Source organism: Ziziphus jujuba, chromosome 11, assembly GCF_031755915.1.
Source record: "Ziziphus jujuba cultivar Dongzao chromosome 11, ASM3175591v1".
NCBI lineage: Eukaryota > Viridiplantae > Streptophyta > Magnoliopsida > Rosales > Rhamnaceae > Ziziphus > Ziziphus jujuba.
Window position 1 is genome coordinate 8,045,010 of NC_083389.1, and position 24,409 is coordinate 8,069,418.

The 24,409-nt window shown below is 33.9% G+C and overlaps 2 protein-coding genes and 1 pseudogene across 2 annotated transcripts; 1 reads left to right on the forward strand and 2 right to left on the reverse strand.

Annotated features, from left to right (window-relative positions):
- Positions 1 to 2,221: 2,221 nt before the first annotated feature.
- On the reverse strand, positions 2,222 to 5,989 carry LOC107432060 (F-box protein PP2-A15). Its single transcript, XM_016043116.4, has 3 exons — positions 5,304 to 5,989; positions 4,987 to 5,105; positions 2,222 to 2,950 (listed from the first exon to the last, which is right to left on the reverse strand). Exons 1-3 carry the CDS (start codon positions 5,613 to 5,615, stop codon positions 2,494 to 2,496), a joined length of 888 nt encoding a protein of 295 aa, XP_015898602.1. The 5' UTR covers positions 5,616 to 5,989; the 3' UTR covers positions 2,222 to 2,493.
- A 5,937-nt stretch (positions 5,990 to 11,926) lies between these two features.
- Positions 11,927 to 14,207, forward strand: LOC107432054 (uncharacterized). Its single transcript, XM_016043110.4, has one exon. It carries the CDS (start codon positions 12,524 to 12,526, stop codon positions 13,994 to 13,996), a length of 1,473 nt encoding a protein of 490 aa, XP_015898596.1. The 5' UTR covers positions 11,927 to 12,523; the 3' UTR covers positions 13,997 to 14,207.
- A 6,716-nt stretch (positions 14,208 to 20,923) lies between these two features.
- On the reverse strand, positions 20,924 to 24,402 carry LOC112489932 (pyrophosphate-energized vacuolar membrane proton pump-like; annotated as a pseudogene).
- Positions 24,403 to 24,409: the final 7 nt, after the last annotated feature.

Below are 24,409 nucleotides of genomic sequence, written 5' to 3' on the forward strand. Positions count from 1 at the left end.
TCAATACCTTTCAATTTGAAACCAATTTTTTTTTTTTTTTAAGAGAAAAAAGAGAACAGAACCCAGGTGAAACTTAGTCGCCAATCATGATTAGACTGCCATATGGCAGTGTGGCAACCAATATTAGTTTAGTTTTTCGTCTACCATTCGGATTGTTAATTTTCACTGAAAATTTTCATTGGAAGCTCCAAGTTTCTTCCAAATAGAACAGATAACCGATTTTGTTCTAAAAAACTAAATGAAATCGCAACTGCAGATTCTGTTTCTTTGAAGATTAAGTTTTTGAATTTTAACAATTTTGGTCCGCAAATTTATGCATATTGACACTTGGATTAAATGATATAATTTGTTGCACGATGTTACTCACGCCTTGGTATTCTACATAGGAAGTGGCATGTGCTCCCTGGCCGAGCTACAATCATATTCGTCTCATTAATTTATCTCGGTCTTAATAAAATGTGTATCATCGTTTAGTTTCCTATTAGGTCCACTTACATTTCTGATTACTTAGAATAACCTTGTTATTTATGTCATTCAAAATCCAATTAATGACTTCTAAAATCAAATTTTTTTTTTTTTTTTTTTTTAATGAGCATGTCATATCCTAATATCCTATTTATGGGTTAGATTTGGTTGTTAACATGTTCCCTGATGTTCTCAAATGCAATAGCTAAGAAAAGAGGATGTCAATCAAAATCAGTTAAGCTTTTGGATTTCCATATAAGAGATTTTCATCTCCAATTTGGACAATGTACATATGGGAGGAAAAAAAAACGTGATCTTTTTATATTGACCCCTACAAATAGCAAATGTGAAGCACCGGAAAACAAGAATAGTTTGGAGAGTGGACCATCTTTCAAAGATATTCAAATTAAGTTGGACCATGTCATAGATTAGTCTCCAGAGAAAAAATCTTTGAGAACTAAAATTGAACTGGTTCCTTAGTTAAGGTACCTAGCTAATCTAAGCTTTAATTCGTACCCACATGGTAGCTTAGCTGGACTACACAGAGAAAACCAACTTGCATGATCAATTTTAAATATATATTTCAGTGCCAAAACGAAAAGCTAGATCAAGTCCAACATTGTCAACAAGCTACTCCCTGAAGAAGCTCTACGCCCTTTGAAACATTTTTGGAGCTACTATACAACTGGTCGTCCTGATGATTAGCTTCACTGACGTTTTAAGTATAAACTTTCACATACCAAAAGCACATGCAATGTGAGCTAAAGGGTTATCGATCTATACTTCAACATTTATAAAAAGATGGTCTATGAGTGGTCCAGATTAGATTTTATATAAACTGGTAAAACTTTTTATATCTGAACAAGTGGGTCTTTGAAGATGGAGTTTGAAACTTATCTCAGTCAGCGCTGAGAGATATTACTCCACCATCATCATCATCATCACAAATTTGGCTGCGTAAGGACACCATAAATGTTACCAGGCGGCGCCGAATCTGGACCAAAGTCTAAAAATCTATATCTACGACCATGTATAAGCAATATGCTATATGGGTTAGAAAGGTATGCAACTTCTACCAGAAATCTGTAGATGAATTTGTAGACTGTATATATAGGTTTCCATAACATTGCTACAATAAATATATTTAATGCATAGATAATAGATTGAAAAGCAACTTCAAAATATTCAATATGCTTGGACCACCAAAAGGTAAAAAGCTATTGCCAAGTTGTGAAAAAATAAAGAAACTTGGAAAAAGAGAATCTAGCAACTTTTGTGGGGTTTTAATCTTATTGTCAACCTTCTTGATCGTCTTCCGCATACCTATAGCAAGCCAGAAGTCTATATGATGGTAAAGGTCCGCTGCTATTGCTCTAGCCAAGTCTATAAGATGCTAATGAGACTTTTGTAGAGCATGACTCAAATTGCTTATTAAATGTCATTACGTGTATACACGGCAACACCAATTTAATCTTCAGGTGCCTCTGGGTTACTAAATCGTGGAAGGAAGCTGAAGCTTACAGGTACCGTGCAACTACTGAACTTCAAGGGCAGTATAAACCAAATTTAACTATTGGACTGATAGAGTTGCTTTGTAGGTAATTCTTTATTCTAAACCAAATTTCAGTCAGCAGTCAAATTTTGTGAAAGAATGCAGACATATTTGAAAATAACACGTTAGACCACACAGTTTGTACATGATTAGCATTTTTGTACATGATTAGCATTGCAACTGATATGCTTTACAAAAACCCACTGGCAAAAACAAAGGTATTGGATAATACTCTCAGTTAATCTTCAAAGATTAAAAAAAAAAAACAAAAAAAAAATACTGGACCAGGCTTAAAGGAAATGAAAATTACAGAAGCATTGAAGACATATATACCTACAGCAAAAACCAGATTAGATGACATCCTCTAAATCACCATAGAAATTTCAGAAGTATAGGGTGTAATAAATCCCAACTAAAATCTAATGGGATCACTGACAGTAAGAGACGAGTTCCTTGTTGAGTATATATTTACTACTTCAAAATCCCTTCCTTTTACGCTCTTTTAGGTCACTAGGAATAATGAACACAGAATCTACGCAAAGTCCACCTTTGGAATGAGTACAATCGATCTGCTTCATGGAAAATCTAACTTCTGTTGCAGGTTCCGAGTCACTGACAATAAATTCACCCACCTTGTACTCTATCCAGCATCCTCGCTTATGATTACCACTTGAATCATCATGTTCACACGCATCTAAACAGAACTCACACGATGACTGCTGACCATCTGAAGTAGACAGCTCAAATTTTACTGGCTTTATATCCCAACCATGAGTATGCTCAAAATTGCAAACACGCCGTCCAAGCCGTTTAGAAAATCTTCCTAGGTGAAGCCTGAAAGACAGGGTATAGACATCAGCGGGAAAAGGGAACTTTACCACTCCATCTACTTCAAACCACCAAATTTGTTGCAAATAGGCCACAACATGGAACCTGTAAAGATGTAAATCGAATCATTCAGGCAACCACAACTCATAAGGATCTAATAGTTTATAATGTGAAAGTGAAGGAATTAATTGATTCACTGACAACTAATAGTCCACAGCAAAAAATTTAGACATTCAGAAGAGCTGAATTTCAGTTTGGGAGCACATAGTAAAATTTTGGGCAGTCAAAACTAACATAGTTTTATTTTGTCATAAACCAAAGGAAAATTGCCAGCTTTTTGGCCAACCAGGAATGTTCATAACAAGTAGAAGAATAAGTAAACAACCATTCTGCAACAGAGTAGCAAATATTCAATTGGGATAAGTCCTCAGGAACCCATCTTACAGTGTCTCAATGCATTCTAACTGTGTATGAGAAGGGCAGTAGGATTGGTTGCACACTATCTTCCAGTGCACTTGTGCTCAAGTTCCTAAAGTACCATGAACAATGCCTACTATTGGAAACCCAACTACCAATTGAGACTAGAGACACTTTAAGCTCAACTCTAAACCCATAAAAACACAGTTCATTCACAGTTATAAATAACTGACAGGATAAGAATTGGACCCAAGTTTAAGACATGAGTAGAATGCATGAAGAAACATTCCAAGAAAGTAAAATAAATAATTAAAAATTAATAGAAATATATATATATATATATACGTGGTGCAAGGGGCGACGGTGGGGAGAAGATGTGACACAAAATTTACATTTAAGAGATGTCTAATTGTGATATCACAAACTAAGCATACCTTCAAATTGTAGATAATTAGGGAAGTAGGAATGAATGCATCTAAATTTGTGAACCCACCTACAGGGTAAACCACCTCAAAATTGAAAGCTTAAAACTATTCAATCCTGGGAAGGAAACTTTCCATTCAACCTACATGTTACTTGAGCTTCCTACATCACGACGATCAAAATGCTAATAATAGTCATAATTATACTAAGAAACCATTTAGATATCTCAATATCATAAATAGACCATTTTATACCGTCCAACCCTTAAAGAAACTAAAACTGATGGAAGAAAGGTAGGCCGCATATTTCCACCTTGCACCAACTATTTAAACATGTAAATTACTATGGACCAAGGGAACACTGGAAAATTTCAAAAATTAAAAAGAAAAAAAGATTAATTAGAAATACAAGCACACCCAAACCAATGATATAGGATGGTCAAAGATCAACGCTTAAATGCATCAGGGATTGAAGCCCCGTTAATAAGGATGAAGAAAATTTTCAGGCATAAAAACAACTAAACAAGACGTGTTTTGCTACAAGAGCAAACACAAATTAACCTCCATTATGTTACAAATAGTAATAGGAAAGGTATTCTAGCATCTTTTTAGGATTCCCCCTAAACCTACAAACTTCTAATGGCATCCAATATGTCCAAAAGCCATTTCCACAGAGTAAACCTTAAGTTTAAACTTACAACAGCACCAGATCAACAATTGTGTAAAAACCAAGTTACAAGCATATAAGCTAACTTACTGCATCCATCATATAAAAAGTAGCTTACTTGTTTACCTCTTCAAGTCTACATTATCATTGCAAGATTGCAGTGAATGGAAGATAATATTTTCTCAATAGGAGAATCTAAAAGAACAGGCATATCGTTGTAATTTCGAATACCACAGATATTGCCAATTCTATAACCTTTTCTTTCCGAACTTGTATACCACGTTTGACAAATATACAGGGTAGCAAAACAGGCTTCCTACGGGACAGGTGAAGAGCACCACATGTGTTTAAAAAGATCCAAAAAAATATCAACAGAAACAATACTAACTGGCCAACAATACAAGTGAATGAGCAGAAGTCCTCATTCACACATTTCCATACACAATGAAGAAAGTGCATAGATAATTGAACCATTATTTGGCATCGTGCTGAATTAGCATCACTTATCACTCCAAAGCAAACATTAATTATTTCCCAAGAGCAATAAGACAATTGGTATGACTCTTAGCACTACAACTGCAATACCAAGTAGATAATAGCTTTTATAGACAGAATCAGGTTAGTATTAATCTAACCTTGATTCTTCCGTAGGAATCCAATTCCAGTATCTTCGATCTTCGATCCCAGTTATGGCCATCCCCTTTGCCGATATTGACATGCAAACCCTTCCCGTAACCCTGTCCAGCCAAACTTCCTGCCAAACCCCCCCGTAAACTATTAATCACCGAACCTTCAAGACCCCAAAATCAAAAAACAGCAGTCCAAACCCAAATTTAGGCCAAAAAAACCAACCAAAAACCCTAATTGCAACTTTTGCATTTTAAGTAAAAAAGAAAAATTCATGAATCGAAGTATCAAATTGTCATTTCATTAGTAACAAGATTAACCCCACCTTATTGCCATCGTCAAAGGGTACAGGGCGCGAGAGCAAAGCAAATATGTCCTTCTTCGACAAGTTTTGGTATCTCTCTGGAGGTAGAAAATCAAGCAGATCGTGGTAATTGGGGGGCAACTTAGTTTCCCAGACCGCATCAGACGACGCCGCCCCACGAAACGCCCGGTTGAGCCGCGCGAGATTGCAAATCTCCGGCGGAGTTAGATACAGAAACACGCAAGCCACGCAGCTCTCCGGTATGTCCCCCAGGCCCGGACCATTGGTCGAACCATTCGCTCCCTCTGTCAGGTTCGAGAGTGACGAACCCATTTTCGATGCCTCTCCGCAAAATTCACAGTCTTAACCGTATTTCTCTCGTCTCTCAGCTCATGGCGACCAAACCACCATCATTACCAAACCAGTGAAGAAAATTGAGAAAAGATAAAAGAAACTAGGGATTGAGAAAATTAATAAATAAATAAAGACTAGAGACAAATTGGGAAAATATATTTGAGTTGTACGACTTTGGGAGTGTTTGATTACTGAGAAAGTGAGGAACGGGAATTTCCAGCAAAGGCCTTCGTGTTTGCGTTATTATCCGTCATTTTCCTTTTTCCGGGGAAAATTTTTTTCTGGGAAGGTAGTATTTGCGTGTGAAATCAAAGAGGGAGCAATTTGCGGAGGGTGAACTGAGACTTTGATGGAGGGTTAGAGTGGGACCAGCACAGAGGATAATGGGATTTTCATTGGTTTGATGAGACATATGGCCCACACGGAGGGGTGGTCTTGGACAACAATATATATACATAAGGATATTTGATTAGATTGGGACAAAGATCAAGTGGCTGTAAAGCAACACGTGTTGTCGTGGATCGTGGTGAACCATTGCATTTTAGTAAGTATCTTCTTAGCTGCCTTCCTATTCCAAAAGTGGGTCAACTTTTATTAAAGTTTTCTTTGTCGATGCTTCTTTTGCTTATTGGATTGTTAAATATCTACCATGTGCTCTACCCCACCTTAGTCCTTCTGTTATTATTATTATTATTATTTTTTTTTTTTTGGCCTATTATATTTAGTTGGTTGAATGTTAAAGTTATACCGTTTGCCCAACTTTACTTGTCAGTCCACGGCAGAATCAAATTAACTACAAATTATTTCGGTGAAATTTTATAAATAAAGTAATTTGCTAGTTTTTGAAAATAACCCCTCCATTCTGCACTTTCTAATTTCTTTAAATAGCAACGTTACTCCCTGTTTATGGATAAAGCAAGCCAATCACACTAAATACAATTTCTTGGCTAGGAACTTAACTGTTGGATGGTTTCCTTGATCACTTTTTGGAGGTAGTTTATATAATCCATATTTATCTCCCTCCTCCAAGCTTGACTATTAAATAAGAAACTAGTTCATTCACAAAATAAATAAATAAATAAAAATAAGAAACTAGTTTTTTTTTTTTTGGCATCCTTCCTCTTTCTTCTTAATTTCTTTATTATATATATATATATATACATATATTCTAATTCTTTTACTGTCTTTATTTCATCGATCCCTCAAAGTTACCTTATTGAAGTAAAGTGATAGTTGTTAAGTGAAGCATAATTGAATTTGGGGCCACCAACATAAATATCTGTGGGCACCATATATATAGTAATTGACAAGGCAATTGTCTTTTGAGCAAACTTTTGAGAAGTGCAATATATAGGTATTGGACAAAACTCCATCATTTTCTAAAAGGCATGCTCTAAACCTTTAGCTTTATTCAAATTCGACATTTTGGTCCACCATTCACTCGGTTTGTGGTCATAGATTTATTCATCACGTGCTTCAATATTTGTTACAAAAGTCTATTTGTGCTCCAAAATTTGACGATCAAGTTTTCACTTCGATCAATTCCTTACCACGCGAGTGGACATACTGATTTAAACATTAAAGCAAAAGGCAAAAACCCAAAAAAAATTTAAAAAAAATAAAAATCTATGAACTAAGAAAGTACTAGAAGTCTACAAAGAATAAAAATCTTAATTGGTGTAGGGTCCAAGCAAGAAAAAACATGAACCAGAATAAGTTGAAAATAAAGACACCCTCTATTACTTCTCATGTTCACAAAATTTACACTCAATATCTACTTTCTACGTTCAATAATACTGTAATCCCACATGTCAATATGGTGGTCTAGCTAAATTAACCTTCCTTCTTTTCTTTTTTCTTTTTTTTTTTTTTTTTGTCTATTTTAAATTGTCACCCTTCAAAGAAAGTCAAATTTTTTTAGCTCAAAATCCCAAACAGATTGTTTGCTTTAAAATTAAACAACTCGCTAAAATGACAAAACCAAAACTATTATTGATTATCCATAGTTGTGTAGCTAGCTTCCATAGAGAGAGAGAGAGAGAGAGAGAGGGGGTGAGGGGAGTAAAAAAACAAAAGAGTTATGTAGCTAGCTGCTAACTTGAAAAGACATAAAAAAATATACGCATATGTCCCGTAGGTTGTAATCAGAGGCCCGCGTTAGATTAGGGTTTTGATGGCAGAAGCTGTTATGATTAATTTAGATTTGTAATATTGACATTTGGCTAATCAACGAAGACAAATGAGATATTAATGTTTTGATTAGTTTCGTCGTTGTTTCCTCTGGGTGTGGCTGCGGTTGTGCATACGTGCAGTTTATGACTTTTGATTGATTAGCTAGCCCTTAATTAGAATATTTTCTTTTTGCCTTCTTCCTTTTTTTATTTTTTTATTTTGGTAATAAAAAAATTAAAAAATATAGGAAGTTTCTTGTATAGATTGTCTACGTAAAATTTAAATGATGATAATTTGGTTTGACGTACGCATAATTAATATTAAATTATTCAACGAATTTACCAAATAAAAAATCATCAAACTTATAAACAAATTAAGAATATCACTAGTTAGATTGTTTTGATTGGATTAAATATTAACGATTCTTATATGTAAGCTTTGGTTGGAATTAATTAAACTTTGTCTTCAAGCAAGCATGGATATGTATTACATGTAACTTGATAAGAATATGCATTAGCTGGTCAAATGCCTGAATCAATAATTGAAGAAGTAGATGGTGATCACTGATCAAATTGGACATTTTGTTAATTTTGGAGTTTTGATTAGTATCAAAAAATGAAAACAAAGAAAGAAAATTATTACTCCTTTTTTTCTCGAGGGTATAGAATTTCTTAATTAAACGTGTATATATCTGTATATATAATTTTTATTATTTTTGTATTATATCTTTTTAAAAATTTCTCGTGAATAAATAAGTTATTTTACGAATATTTTTGTAATTTCAAATATCAAAATTAAGCTAAGTATCCGCACAAACAATTGAAGAAACATATATTTACCAGAATTAAAATAGAATGTTTGAGAGTGCAGAGCATTTCAAAGCTTCCATTGGCAACATCTGAGCCAACATATCATGATTGCTTGTTGGAATGGAATCTTCAATTGCATTCATGTGACCCGCTAGTATATATTTCTCACATTCCCATCACCATCAACAGCATATTTCATAATTTCTTTTATTCATTTATATTTCCTTCTCTTTGGTACTTTAAGGTTGCAGTTTTCTTGAGTTAAATCATTGTATGAGAAAAATAAACGAAACTTTTTAGGCTTCTATTTTCCTTTTAAAATATATTATGTTCTTCAACTACCAATAATAGACAAATTATTTACCTTTTTTTTCACTTTTTTTTTTTTGGGGGTTTTTGGTGGCTAAAATAATTATTTTACCACTTTATCTTTGTACTACTTTGTAACTAATCAAGCTCTTTAAATTAGTCTAAGTACTTGTTTTAGGTTTAGAATACCTATAATAGATTACAATTACGGAAATTTATCTCACTTTGGATGGGTTAGATTATAAAATATAAAAGGAGGGTTGGGGGGGGGGGGGGGGGAAGCGAAGCATGGTAAAGTTTAAATCTAAGAAGACAAATTAATAGAAATAATGAATCTCAATTGTCACTTTCATGATCGAATCGTCGTTTAAGTTATGGCAATAAATGCATACTTCATCATCAAACTACAATTAGTAAAATGAGTAATTTTTATGTAGGTTTTGGTAGACCCGTATAGATCATATGGACACATGCTATGATTGACTTTTAGCCGATACATAAATTTCTACTAATTGTTTAAAACCAAATATTATTGCTTTTATATGACACGTTTTCATTGCCTTTCCTTACAGTCTCACCAACTGATTTTGCAGTTTAATTGTTATGACATATATGCATTATATATCTTAAAAGTATGCTTTCAATAAAACCAAAAGCATTTCTCGTATAACAATTCAAGGGTTCTTCCTTCTTTTTTTTTTTTTTTTTTTTCTCCCCTGACTATTTGTGTTCCAACCCCATTTGCGAATTGCCCTGACAAACTAAAAATAGCTGAATTTCAAGGAAACTTGAAGACGATCAATCTTGATTATTTAGCAATGGATCAAAATTTGAGCAAAACTTCAAGAGCTCAGACCAGCCCATGGATTATAAAGCCTCCGGCGAGCCCAAAAATGAAAACCCATACTTGGGATGCCTAGCAATTAAATATGAAAAATTTGGCCCAATACCCATCAAAATAAGGGGTTAAGAATATTTACCCTGCCTTTTTCAGTTTTTTTTATCTACCATTATTTTCTATTTTACACTCAATCAAACTAATAATTACTTATTTTTTTCTTTTCTCCTTCCGAAAAGCTTTCAATCTTTGCACCTCTTCATTTTTATTTTTATTTTTTATTTTTTGTTCCCTTCTTCTTCGAGCAAAATCCACTCACAATCCTATTGAAAAAAATATATATATCCTGCTCCACCTGTGCTTTCCTTTTATTTTCGATTTCTATTTTTTATTTTTTTCATCTATGCATAAAAAAAAAAAACAAAAAAATAGTTTGAATACCTATCGAAACAGAGTCCCCTGTAATTCTCAATATCTCTCAATATCACAGTAGCAATAATGGAAGATACTGACATCAATAACAACCATAATCCATATTCCAAATCCCATTCCAAACACAAACTCATGCTTTCCTCTTCTTCTACATGGCCTCCTCCATCTTCATCTTCATATTCGTCTTGCTTTCTTCCTACTCTCACCCCCTTGTGCGCTTGCATCCCTTTAATTTGTGGAAGATTCGGTTTGTGCAACCCCAGACCCATGTCTACTAGTTTCTTTGTTTTTGTGTTTTTCAGAAAATTTATGGGTTAAAGATATAAAATTGAGATATTTGAAAAATGATGGGTAGATAAAAAAAAATTGAGAATGGTGGACAGAATTCATCAGAGCCGTTTAAACAGAAGTATTGGGCCAAATTCCCCATTAAAAATCCTATCCTGAGTACCAATAGGCCCAGCTTGCTGTCTCTAGAAGTGAACCCAAAATAGTATCGAAATGACGAAGCGGGGTCCTTCTATCGACACGTGTGCATAGGTTAGCAGGCGTTCCTTTTACAATTTCTGGTTGAGTGGAAGGAGATGCAGAGAGCAACATCCATGCAGGGCCCCACCCAACATCCGTAAAAGTGGGACCCACTTATCACAGTGGATCAGACATTGGGAGTTGCTCCCTCAATTGTGAGTGGGACCCTTAGGTTAGGCCACAACCACAACCCAAAGGGATCCGAATTCAGGTTATGATTTTGTGATCGTTGAACATTTAATTAGATCACACTAGATTTGACGTTTTCATCAATCATCATCATCATCATCTAAATTCTAATGCCTGCCCCCACTCACTTCCTGCTTCCGCTCCACCGTGCATTTATAAAATTATCACATTCTATTAAGCTAACTAATTTGCTTTTTAACCACTGGAAATTTTCATTTATTTACTTGGGGTCCTTTTTTTTTTTTCTTTTTTCTATTTTTTTTCATCTATTAAACAAAAAGAAGGACGTGTATGCTTTTGGTATTATTATTATTATTTTATATTACATTTGGCTTGGTAGTAGTATCTTAAGCACGATTAAAAGTAACAATATGTGTCTGAAGTTTCTTGTATTACTTTTCAAAAGTTTTACTTTCTATGGTTAGAATGTATTACTTTATACGGTTATGAGGGAATATTGACATTTTTAGTATTAATAAATTACTGTTAGTTGATATTATTCAAAATATAATTATTCTTTCAAAATTGATAATTTTATTTTCCCCTTTTATTAGCTTATTTCATATAGGATCAAAATGTACCTAAATGGAAGACAAATGTTAATCTATCTCCAAAATAATAATAATAATAATAATAATTTCAATGAAGTATTATTCTGCACAATCCATAAAGATACATTCTCTATTTTGTCAATTTGAAGAAAATTTCGGCTAGAAAGGTAAAATAAACTTGAATCTAAGATTTGTACCAAAAAGACTTCACAGATGTAACTAATATTGAATTAGTGAGTTTACATATAAATTTATGAAACGCTTAAAATAACAACATGGAAAAGAGTATATGGTAGAAATTTGATTTCTTAGTTTATTAAATTTTTACTGGTGGGATTTGACCATCTGGGCTGTTGAAACATGTGTAGCCAAGTTGTAATATGGTAATAGAAAAGGGTTTAAGATACGATTAAATTAGAAAAGAAAAGCTTCCCAAATTCTCCCAGTTTTGACAAAACCGACAAAACCTGTGGGTTTTTCAATCCAAAGCAAAGCAGGGGAAACGAGTAAAACCATGGGCAGTTTTCCATCGCCACAAACAAAACCCCGAAAACTAAAACCGGCTGCTCTTCTCTCTGTATATAGTAATATCCCACCTCCCTATTCCTTCTCTGTCACTCAATCTATGCACCAACTCCTTTCTCTCTCTTTTTCTCTCTCACGCTTCGTGCATTTTTTATACACTACAATTCTGCGAAAAAGCCTAAGAAATTCCACATCTTTTTGGCCTTTGATGGCGCTTCCCGACCTGTTGATGTAACAAGTCAATTCCAATCCCTCACAGACTGCTGCTTTGGACAGTTTGCTTTAAGGGATTATTGGGTAGGTTTTTTTCTTTTTTATTCCTCTTTATTTCATAACCCTCCATCCAATGTTTCTTATCTGATTTCGAAACCAAAGATTGTGTGTATGCAAAGTAGATAATATTGGCCTCTTTTTTCAACTGGGTCATCAACGTTTTGTCTCAAAACATTGGTCCAAAAAAAAAAAAAAAAAAAAAAAATAGAATAAGAGCAGTAGAAAGTTGAAACCAAGTTTTGGTCCTTTTTGTTCTTTTTAATGGAAGCCAATGGTTTAGGGGGTGGATTGTTTTCTGGCTTGGGTTCTGGAATGCTAGGGCTAGAAATGCCTTTACACCAGCAACAAAACCCCCCAAATCCTCAAAACCCACATCGTGTACACCCCCAAATGGTTGCCTACGCCCACCATGATGCTGATCACCATCCACAACCTCAGCAATCTGTCAAACATGGATACCCTTATGCTGCCAAATCCAAGCAAATAGCCCTTAGTGATGAAGATGAACCAGGGTTTGGTGCTGAAGACAGTGCTGGAGACGGCAAGAGGAAAGTATCCCCATGGCAGAGAATGAAGTGGACAGACACCATGGTTAGGCTCCTAATAATGGCGGTCTATTATATTGGCGATGAGGGTGGCTCTGAAGGGACCGATCTTACGGGCAAGAAGAAACCTTCCGGGGGATTGTTACAGAAGAAAGGGAAATGGAAATCAGTATCTCGGGCAATGATGGAAAAGGGGTTCTATGTGTCTCCGCAGCAGTGCGAGGACAAGTTCAATGATTTGAACAAGAGGTATAAAAGGGTGAATGATATACTCGGAAAGGGAACGGCTTGCCGGGTTGTGGAAAATCAAAACCTGTTGGAGATGATGGATTTGACTCCCAAAATGAAAGAAGAAGTTAAGAAATTACTCAATTCTAAGCACCTGTTTTTCAGAGAAATGTGTGCTTACCACAACAGTTGTGGTCACGGTGTCGGTGGTGGAGCTAGTGGTGCCCATCAATCGCCTGAGCTGACTCAGGAGCAATCTTTGGTTCCGCTAAACCAGCAGACCCAGCAGCAGCAACGTTGCTTCCATTCAACGGATAATGTCCCAGTAGTGGGTAATATGGGCAGGGCAGAAACAGAGGGATCCAAATTGATTAAAGCAGGAAGTGGTGGTGAAGAAGAGGACGACGATGATGATGATGATGATGATGATTCGGATGACGACGACGATGAAGACGAAGAAGAGGTGGCTGAAGGCTGTTCTCGGGGTCAAAATGGGCATGGACATGAAGATGAGGACGACATTAACAATGAAAGAAGTTCGCGTAAAAGACCAAGAAAGGGAGGTTTATCAGAATCCTCACAAATAATGCATCAATTGAGCTGCGAGGTGATGGCTGTGCTCCAAGATGGAACAAAGAGCTCATGGGAAAAGAAGCAGTGGATAGAGATGAGGTTGATTCAATTGGAGGAGCAGCAAATGAGCTATAAAGCTCAAGCTTTTGAGCTAGAGAAGCAGAGGTTCAAGTGGTTGAAGTTTAGAAGCAAGAAGGAGAGGGAAATGGAGAGAGCCAAGTTGGAGAATGAGAGAAGGAGGCTTGAGAATGTGAGAATGGGATTGCTTCTTAGGCAGAAAGAGTTGGAGTTTTTAGATCTTCATCATGGTCAACCGCAACAACAGCAGCAGCAACAGCAACAAAATTCCTCAAATAAGAGAGGCAATGGTGTCCAATCTCCCGGATAAAGCTTAAAATTGTGTTAGATTTATGACATTTATGTATATATCTTATAATTAGATGGGTAGGAAAAATCTTTTTGTGGTTGTTGTTTCATAATCTGTTTGAATTTTGCTCGTACTTTCTGTCGTGTATTATCTTCTTTGTAGTTGGATTTAAATTGGGATTAGTATAGTATGTATTGAATCTCCTGCAGATAATATTTCTTAATTATTTAAAGGGGTGGACTAATTGGCGAAACAAATACAACTGTGGTTATTTATGCGTCTGCACATTTTAGCAGAAAGATTGAGAATTTGCAACCAAAGAAAAAAACGTGAAAAGCGTACGCCCAATGGGACTCAATGGGACGGGAACCCATAGTCGCCTGATTAGAAGTCAGACGCCTTGTCCATTAGGCGCCACTCGTCGCTGTGTGGCGCCTTATTGGTCATATGTTTGTCAAATTTATGTTCGTCAATTTGCCGGGGAGAACAAAGAATGGAGGCATTGCAGCAATCTATGGCTGAAGCCTTAGCTAATGGCTCACCTGGAGCATCAGGATCATTAGCAAATAAGGGTCAAATGGCCATGGCTTATGGCTACGTGAAAGCTAGGAATTCATGAGAGCTTTCTTATTAGTTGCCCTCATTATGTTTGATCTTCTTATAATTGTTTAATCTTCTTCTGAATCCTTATACATAGCTTATTTATTTTTTCCATTAGGCCTGATAGTTATCCGGGCGAAAAAACATTACAACAAATGCATATATTGTAATAATAAATGATTACACATATTGACTACCCGACAATCAGCTCATGCACTCCTTGCAATAATAACAAATGATTATTTCTCAGATCTTCGAGCCCTCAGTTCTTTTTGGCTTGACCAGCCAAGGGAATGTGAGAAGCCCTTGATTCCTTTTGGATGAGCATACTATAAAGATTGACTCCCCCTGAATTAAACCATCGCTGTTATCATTAGATTTGTACTGGATTGATCACATGGAATATGGTCATGCTGAACTTCTACTATTCTTGTACTTCAATTTCTACGGTTGTTACTAAATTTGCAATGTTAAACTATTATATAATTCTTCAATGGCTAGTAGCTAAATTGTAAGCGATTAGGACTTTCATTTTAAGTAAACTTATGTTCCCTGGTTTTAAGCATTCATACTAATTATTAAAAATCCTTAGTTTTAAGGTATCCCTAATAAATATTAAGACAAAGAAAAGTAATAATAATTCAAAAAAAAAAAAAAGAAAAAAAAAAAGAAAGAACAATTAAAATTTGTCCATACTTAAATATTAGAAAGCAGAAAAATAAACTTTGTCCATACTACATATAAAGAACCAGATCAAAATAAATAAACTCCGGCAGGTGCTGCCGATGATGACCCTCCAGGTGAGGCCGATGATGACCCTTCATCTCTGCCATCAAAAAGGAGGGTAATGAGTTGTTGATTTCTTTGCACATGCATGAAGAATATGCTAACAAAACCCAAAAATCATACAACGAAAAAATAACACTAAAAAATGTACCTATGCATGGGATCTAAGAGAAGTATTTTGGAAGTGGTAAACGCCCACACACACGTCCACTACTAGATAAGTCGACATTTTTGAAAACATTATCCAAACTTTGACATATCTTGCGAACATACAATCCACCATCTAAACAAGCTTCCACAGGTGCACCATTGCTCCTGTCTTGGAGATTCTCAGTCCCTCTATGGTTACGTAATTCAGCAGCAGTCACTACTTCGGTTACTTGGTCTTGCTCATCCCTCTATATATATATATATATATATCATGATACCTCACCTTAGATTTTTTCTCTTCCATAGGCTTGTGCACTACTCCAATAATTGTTCCAGGTACAAGACACCCGGGTTTGAATTTTTGTAAACCTAATCTGCGATCCAAGTCTATAGGCATCCATTTCAGATCTGCAAGGAATGCATTAACATATATATATATATATATATATAGAGAGAGAGAGAGAGAGAGGGCTGAGCTCGAAATTCACCCAAAGAAAAAAAAAATGGCAGAGCTAGAAATTTTAATTTATGGGCCAAAAATTTTGGCCTAAACACAAAATATTTTATCAAATTTATTTATTAAATAATCGTGATATAAGATTATTGATCGGTAAAAAATTATATATATATATATATGTTGATCACAAAAAGAAAAAAAAATTATATAATAATTTATGGAAAGTAAATAGAATAGGATTATGCCATATCCTTTGCTATCCAAAATTTGGTGCTCTAGCATTACTCCAAAATTTTATTTAACTAATGTTATCCTGTGACTCTTACCATAATTTGATTAAATCTAATTGTACATATATCATAAAGATAACCACTATAATTCTCAATGTTTAACGACCATTTGATGTACCAAATGAAAAGGCAAAATAATTTTGCCAATAATATTTATCAAATTATTTTTTATATTTCACCTACTTATTTTGGATTTTTTTTTTCAATTATCTGTGTAAATTGTAATTCAAAAAAGGAAAAAAAAAACAATATATATATATATAGATAGGAAAAAAAACAATATATATATATACATATATATCTATATATTTATATATATTTCTTTTGTAATCAAATCAACTCTCTCTCTCTCTCTCTTTCTCTCTCTCGTATTAAATATTAATCATGGAAAAATTTAAAAAAAAAAAAAGAATTAAGTTTTTTATTTAAAGGTTATCAAGTGAAACTGTATAAAAGAAAATTGACGACGACCAAGGATTTTAGAAAGAGAGTGGGAAAAAAGTAAAAAAATACTAAAATAGTATGCAAGTGAATCCCAAAAGTTTTCGCAGGAGAAAAAAGAAATCAGGTATTTACCAAAAGAAAGAGAAGAAATCGAGTAAGTCAGACAAGGTAAAAATTGAATCTGGAAATTCTTCTATGCGAAATTACTATGTTAGCCTTGGTTGTTTTCATTTCAATTATATAAGTGTGGGGGCAATATTGGAAGCCCACATACACACAATAATATTTAACAAGCATTGTCTACACCCATACGACATTAACATGTTTGGTGATACGAGTAATGCAAAGTGTCCATTCTTTTCTCATATCATAATATTGTCGAGAAAAAAAAGAAGCGAGAAATTATTATTAATCTTTTTCATTTTTCATTTTTTTATACTAATCCAATATGATCCCTTAGTGATGATGACCAGCATCTATTTCTTCAATTATTGATATCGAGTTGTTATATATAATAGATAACCATGCATGCATGCTTTGTCCAACTACAGCAGAAAAGATATATTTAGAATTATTAAATCAAACTAAGAATCTAACTAAAGATCTTAATTTGTTTATAAGATTGAAAATATTTTATTCGGTAAAGTCTTAGAATAATTTATTAATATTCATCGTCAAAGCAAACAATCATCATCTAACATTACGAACAAAAATAAAAAAAATAAAAAAAAATCACCATCTAATTTTTACGTAGACAATCCATACATTAAGAAACTTCCAATTAATATTATACATCAGAAAATCAGAAGGGAGGCCAAAAAGGAATATAATTTAAGAAAATCATAAACTATATGTGTATATGCTCAACCATAGCATACATGTAGCAACAAGAAACAACGTAAAAATATTATTAATATATACATATATCTTTTCAAGTTTGATAGGTATTGAAAATGATGTGTTGGATTTCCCCTTTTTGTAAGTTGTTAAATTTCGAAGCAAAACAATGTGATTGGGGTTTCGAACTCAAAAGTTTTATTTTTTTAAAAGGGGTTCAAGTTTGAAAAGGAAAAAGAAAAAAAAAAAAAAAAAAAAAAGGAAAAAAGTAAGACTTTTTGAAGTCTACGAACCCGAGAGAAACGAACAAGGAAATGAAGTCCAAGTGTTGAAGCTTCCAAGAGATCACCCCAACAATAAGCACACAGAGATTTCAGATTTTGACAAAACAAAAAAAGCTGAAATTTAGTTCCTGGCCAAAAGAAAAATTAAATAAAAACATTTTTTTTTTTAAAAAAAAAAAGGAAGAAGGAAGAGAAATCTCACTATTTTTGAAGAGAAGTAAAAAGGGTTTTAAGTTTTTGCAAAGATTTGTGGTATGGTAATCGAGAAGAGAAGCAATGACAAAGAAAAGAGCTAGCGTGTTTAGTTACAACGTTTGGGAAGGAAGAAAAATAGAAGAATGGGTTGTTTTTATTGCCTCTGATGAAGGCCAAGTGTGTGCATTCTATTTATAATGAAAGAAAATCAGAATAATCTAAGGAATCAATGGCTGAGATTTATTCAGCATTTTAATGAGTGGCAGATATTAAGGCATAAATGCATTACCAAACCACTGATTATATATATATATATATAATAAGCACTTGTTACATATTTTTACATTTTCACGTGGCCATCCATCCTACTCCATTTTTTTTATTTGTTTTAGTATTTCTTGTTACATTGCTGTTTCAGAAAAGAGAAGGGGAGTCTATATATTACTTAAGCTTTACATTTAAGTCTGAACCCAAATCTTTTGCGCATATCTCTCACTATTTAAAGAGAATCACATGTCCCCAGTTTATTGCCTTGGAAATTAGTGGAAACTTTTCCTTTGTAGTGGATTTGAAAAAGGATTCCAATTGTCCGTAGGAGAGAGAAGACCACACGAGAACCCAATCCCAACCTTGTCCACTATTTTTTGCTTGGTTTTCGTCAACCCAGGTGGTGCTGGTGGATCTGACCACCATATCATCGATGTTTTTTTGTTATCTTCTTCAAGTTTTCTTTGCTCTTTCCGGACTGGTGCCACTTCATTTCTCTTGCCAGTTCTAGAAACTTCTCAACCTTGTTTCTACAATTTATCTCTTCTTCCAGATCCCTTGTCAACCAATTCATTATAGCCATGTCCGCCGTAAGATTATGAATCTGAGGATATTTTTTCTTTTTTTCCTTAGGGTTGGTGGTTCAGTTGTTCCTTCAAACTTCAAGCGGTCTTTGACTGGGTTTATTTATTTTACTTGGGATATGGGCAAAGTAAACAAATCCCTTTTACTTTCCTGAGTTTATTTATTTATTTATTTTTCTTGGGACATGGGCAAAGTAAGCACATTCCTTTTACTTTCCTAATCATTGGCAATAAAATTTAAGGTACATATTACCCAAAAAATAATAATACTAATAAAATTTAAGGTACAGTTTGACTTTAAAAAAATAATAATGCAAATATATCAAATTGAAAATTAAGTCAACTTCTAATTATTTTATTTTTCGCTGAAATCTAATTAATTATTTATGTAAGATTTAATTAGGATATATTGCATATTTTATTAAAATAACAAAGAAAAATGGTAAGTCATAAATTCTTTTTTTGGTGATTATTGTAAGCTAAGATTAGAGCTTTTTTTTATTTTTTTTTTGGGGGAGAATATTTCACAATTTCTTAAAAAAAGGAAAAAAAACAGTTTTAAGTACAAAACAATGTTATGTTACTGACTAACCATAAATTAAAGATTATTTAGAATAATTAATGGATGATAATTATATAAATGAAAGGAAGAGGCAATTAGACAAGTGGAGAGACATTTAAAGCGGAATTGATCCAACAGGACATAAAATAATTAATTAAGTGGTAATTGGTCTAAAATAATGGTACTTTGTTGTATTTTGATTATAATTAATAAATTAAATATGAATACTGTAGAGATAAAGGAACATTTCACCAGCCAACTTAATGGAATTAATTTTCTCAAAAGAAAAAAAAATGGAATTAATTTATTTTCTAAGGTCATTATCTTCTGAGGAAAAAAAAGAGGTCATTAATTGTGGAATATTGAAAAGAAAGGGCAAAAAAAATAAATAAATAAAAGAAGAAGAAGAAGAAGAAGAAGAAGAAATTGCTTTTCCAAATTCAAACCTCGAAATTCCTTTTCCAAATTAAAATTAATTAACGATTAAGGCAAAATGAAGAAATCAGTCTTTGATCATTTGAGAATAGATCAAAATTGACTCCTAGTAGCGAAGGTTTCGATCCTGATTAATCTAGTTACACCGAAACTCTTTAAATGGGCTGGCTCTTTTTGCCTGGGCCATGTGTTTCTCATTAGACTTGGGCTTATAAATTGTCCCATTTGAGGCCCATAAACTTCAACAACATTATGGAGCCCATGAATGAGAGCCAGAATTTGAAATACATAAGGGAGCGTTTGGTACGCAGGATCGGTCCGGATCGGACAGGATAGATTCGGATCGGACAGATCGAATAGTGCAGTATTGTATTTGGTATAGTTCTGGACTGAATATTGGACTAGTTGTTCCATGTTTGGTGCAGAATCCGACTGGATTGGACTATTTTATAATTATAGTTTTTATTTTGTTAAATATGAAAAGATTTAAAATTATACTTATATTTACAAAAAAATTAAATATTATATTTAATTAAAGTTTTATTATTACTTATATTTAATATTTTTTGTATAGATATTTATATATTTAATTAATTAATAATAATAATAATTTAATGATATTTATAATACATTTGTAATTTGTTTTTTTAACACCCATAAACTACTTAAAATATTGTTTTCAAAACCAATTAAAATAAAATTACTAATCATGAATAACAATTAAATACAAATAAAAAAAATTGACATAATATTTAATTAAGAACTTGTTGATAGCATAAAAATATTCATCTTCAATTCATACATATAGATATATAGATATATAAATAAATGTCACATGTAGTTGGTATGGCATCCGTATATATATATATTGGATTTTATAAGAATAATCTAATTATATAAGAAATAAGTAAATAAAGCTAATGACTGCAATTCCAACAGTCATAAGAACAGTAGAGATGATAAACCCATTGATTGTAAGCCAAATAAAATTACTAATCATGAATAATTGCATCATGATTGTGATAAAAATGGTCATTCAGAAATATGCAAGTCTGTGTGAGAAAAAGAAAATCCAGATAATTTTCTTAACTTTGATGCCCACTCTTTGCAAAGTTTTTTTCGATTTCTTAATTTTATCATTTCCTCTGGCTTTACTTTGGTCCAAAAACACCAAGAGCAAAGTTGAGCCTCTTTTTTCCACAATCATTTCATGATGTTTAAGCTCTCGCCAAACTAGATTGTAATTGATTCTCAGAGTTCATAACTTGAATAAAACACTACCTAAGAAGGAGGTATACTGGTACAAGAAAAATGGTAAAAAACAGAAAAAAAAAAAGTTAAATAAGCCTCTTCCTCCTCAGGACCAAAAATAGAACTAAATGAAACTGAGCCTTTAGCCATCCCCAACAATGTTATCTCGTCAACTAAATGAAACTGAGCCTTTTGCCATCCCCAACAATGCTTTCTCGTCATAGACTCCCCTAAAAGATCTTAAAAAGCAGGCCACCATGAGTGGCGAAGAAAGGAGCAAAGACAAGTGACTCCACCGCCATAAGCTTGATAAGGATGTTGAGCGAGGGGCCAGAGGTGTCCTTGAGAGGGTCTCCAATGGTGTCACCTATCACAGCTGCCTTGTGTGGTTCAGAGCCCTTTGGCCCAAGTGTTCTTGCATGCTCTGAAGCGCCAACCTGAAAATTCAAACCCCATAAATTCACATCGTTTAAATACTACATTCTTACTGAGAACCAAAAATCATTTACATTCATGCATTATTACCTCAACGTACTTCTTAGCATTGTCCCATGCACCACCAGTGTTAGAAGCAGATATTGCTATCTGATAAAATAAATAAATAAAGATATTGAACTGTCTGCGAACTTCCTCAACCATCTTCAAAGCTGCACTTCCCACACTCTTCATTATCATAGCAGAGAACCAGTAAGGAAGCATGGCACCAACTATCAGGCCAATAAAGTCCTTCGGAGTTAGGACATCTACAGTTGATATAGCTGCACTGCTCACAAAGGCACCAAATAGGGCCAAGGACACTAGTGCAGCAGATCCAATGGCAAACCCCTATAATCAAATGGCAAATGGAGTTAGTGACAACTTAAAGAGAACACAAGCATATTTGGAGTCGAAAAAACACCAAGGCAAATAACAATTACTACAGCAGAGACTACAGGAGAAGATATATCAGATAAACCAGCTCCACAGCTTATAGAAACTGTTTATAGGAGTTGTGAAAAGCAAAAATTTTAAGTACAACTACAGGATTTCTTAGTCATCTTCAGTGACGGGGACTTTTCATAGAACAGGATGCTTGAGAAATTAACTGAAACCCCATTGACCGTCTAAAACAACTTTCTTAAGAGACCAAAAATACTACCGGCCAATTCAACAATACTGAAAACAAAAAACAATTTTTGAATTTTTACTATATATATATATATAATAATATATTTATAATTTTAGATAATATTAAATAATACAATATATAAAATTTTAAAAAAATATATTATATACATGAATATATACATATATGGCAACCTAAAATAAATAAATCTCAATTTCGAAAATATCCAAAGATATTACAGTACCTTTCCAATAGCAGCAGTGGTGTTGCCAGCAGCATCAAGAGCATCCGTTCTCTCACGGATTCTGTGGCTCATGCCAGCCATTTCAGCAATACCTCCAGCATTATCACTGATGGGCCCATAAGCATCAATAGCCAAACCTGTAGCAATGGTGCTCAGCATCCCAAGGGCAGCAACAGCAATGCCGTACATTGCAGCAAAGCTAAAACTAACAAAAATGCTGACTACAATGGCAAAAATAGGAATAATGACAGATTTATATCCCAAAGCAAGCCCAAAGATAACATTGGTTGCAGCACCAGTCCTGCAGGAATCACGACATCTTGCACAGGGCTGCAAACACATGAATCAAGAGTCAACACCACAAGAAAATAGCACTACTACTTGTATCAAGAACAGCAAGATTCTAACTATCAAAAGCACCTGTAAGCATTGCTGGTATAATACTCAGTCACAAACCCAATAATAAGTCCAGCCCACAAACCAACACCCACACATAAGAACAGCTGCCTGCAAAATCCAAATCACATCAGTAACATAATGATTGGACTCTTAGGATTTTTAGAGCAAACTATACAAGGTAACACTCCTTATTCTAGTAGCATGACAATTCATAAAATTGGGTGAAAACTTTCTACACATCTTGCAAGTTCACTTACTTTTCCCGAAAAGTTCTGCAAGCTTACCAGTTCTTTACATCTTTCTGGGTCCCAAAATTGAAAATTGTGAATGATGATGGCAGAGCAATCCAGCTAATGACTGCAATTCCAACAGTCATAAGAACAGTGGAGATGATAAACCCATTGATTGTAAGCCAAATAAAATTACTAATCATAAATAATTGCATCATGATTGTGATAAAAATGGTCATTCAGAAATATGCAAGTCTGTGTGAGAAAAAGAGATACCAATAATGTTCACACAACGCACAGGTAGGAGGATACAATTGTGCATATATGCCACTTAAAAACTTTATTTCTGAACTAGAAAAGCATTATATTTTGCATTAAGAAAACAAAAATAAGAAACTGTATCTTTGGCATTTTCTCAAGTATATGTAATATGATAGACCAACCACTCAAAAATTATAGTTTTTGTTAAATGTTGAGCCGCTTTAAATCTCAACCAACTTATACCTAGAATTGTCTATGTTATGAAATTACAATACTTCCACCAATCTACCAACATTAGTTACTTTAACCAATTAAAATCACTTTTACAGTATTTCTGAGCTAATTTCTACATGTTCACTCTCCCACCTCCTTTGGGAAATAAGGCAAACAAAACAGTGGTTTTGAGGCGGCAAGCAGCCTCCCATGGAATCCATAAGTCCCTTCACTTTATACAGAATTTGTATGTAAAAAAAAAAAAAAAATCCTCAAATAGTGAAAGGTCTAAATGGCAGACCATCTATCATATACACATTCACAACGACAATGAAACATTCATTTGGCCTTAATAACCTTAGAAAATGACGACGAATACTTCAAAATTCTCAGTAAAAACAAAAATTTCCCTCAAATGCCAGAAATTCGAAGTAATTTTTTTAATTATTCGTTGAAACAAAATGATACCATTTGACTCGTCATATTATCACACCCAACAGTAAGCTGACGAAAAACTAATACTCAAACTCCATTTATTATTTGTCTATTACTTCATTTTCCAGCTGAAGAAAAACCCAAAACCAGAGACAGAGAACTTTACAAAAATAAGGGATGAAGAAAGAAAAGAAAATGGAAAATGACCAGAAAAGCTTAAACCTCAACTCAAACTCCATTTACATATTTTTCTATCATTCCATCTTCCAGCCGATGAAAAACCCAAACCCAAAACCAGAAACAGAGAGCTTCACAACAAATAAGGTACCCAAAAAAAAAAAAAAAAGCCTTGGAAAAGCTTAAAAACGCTAGAAAATCCTAGAATACGAACCAAACCCACAAAAT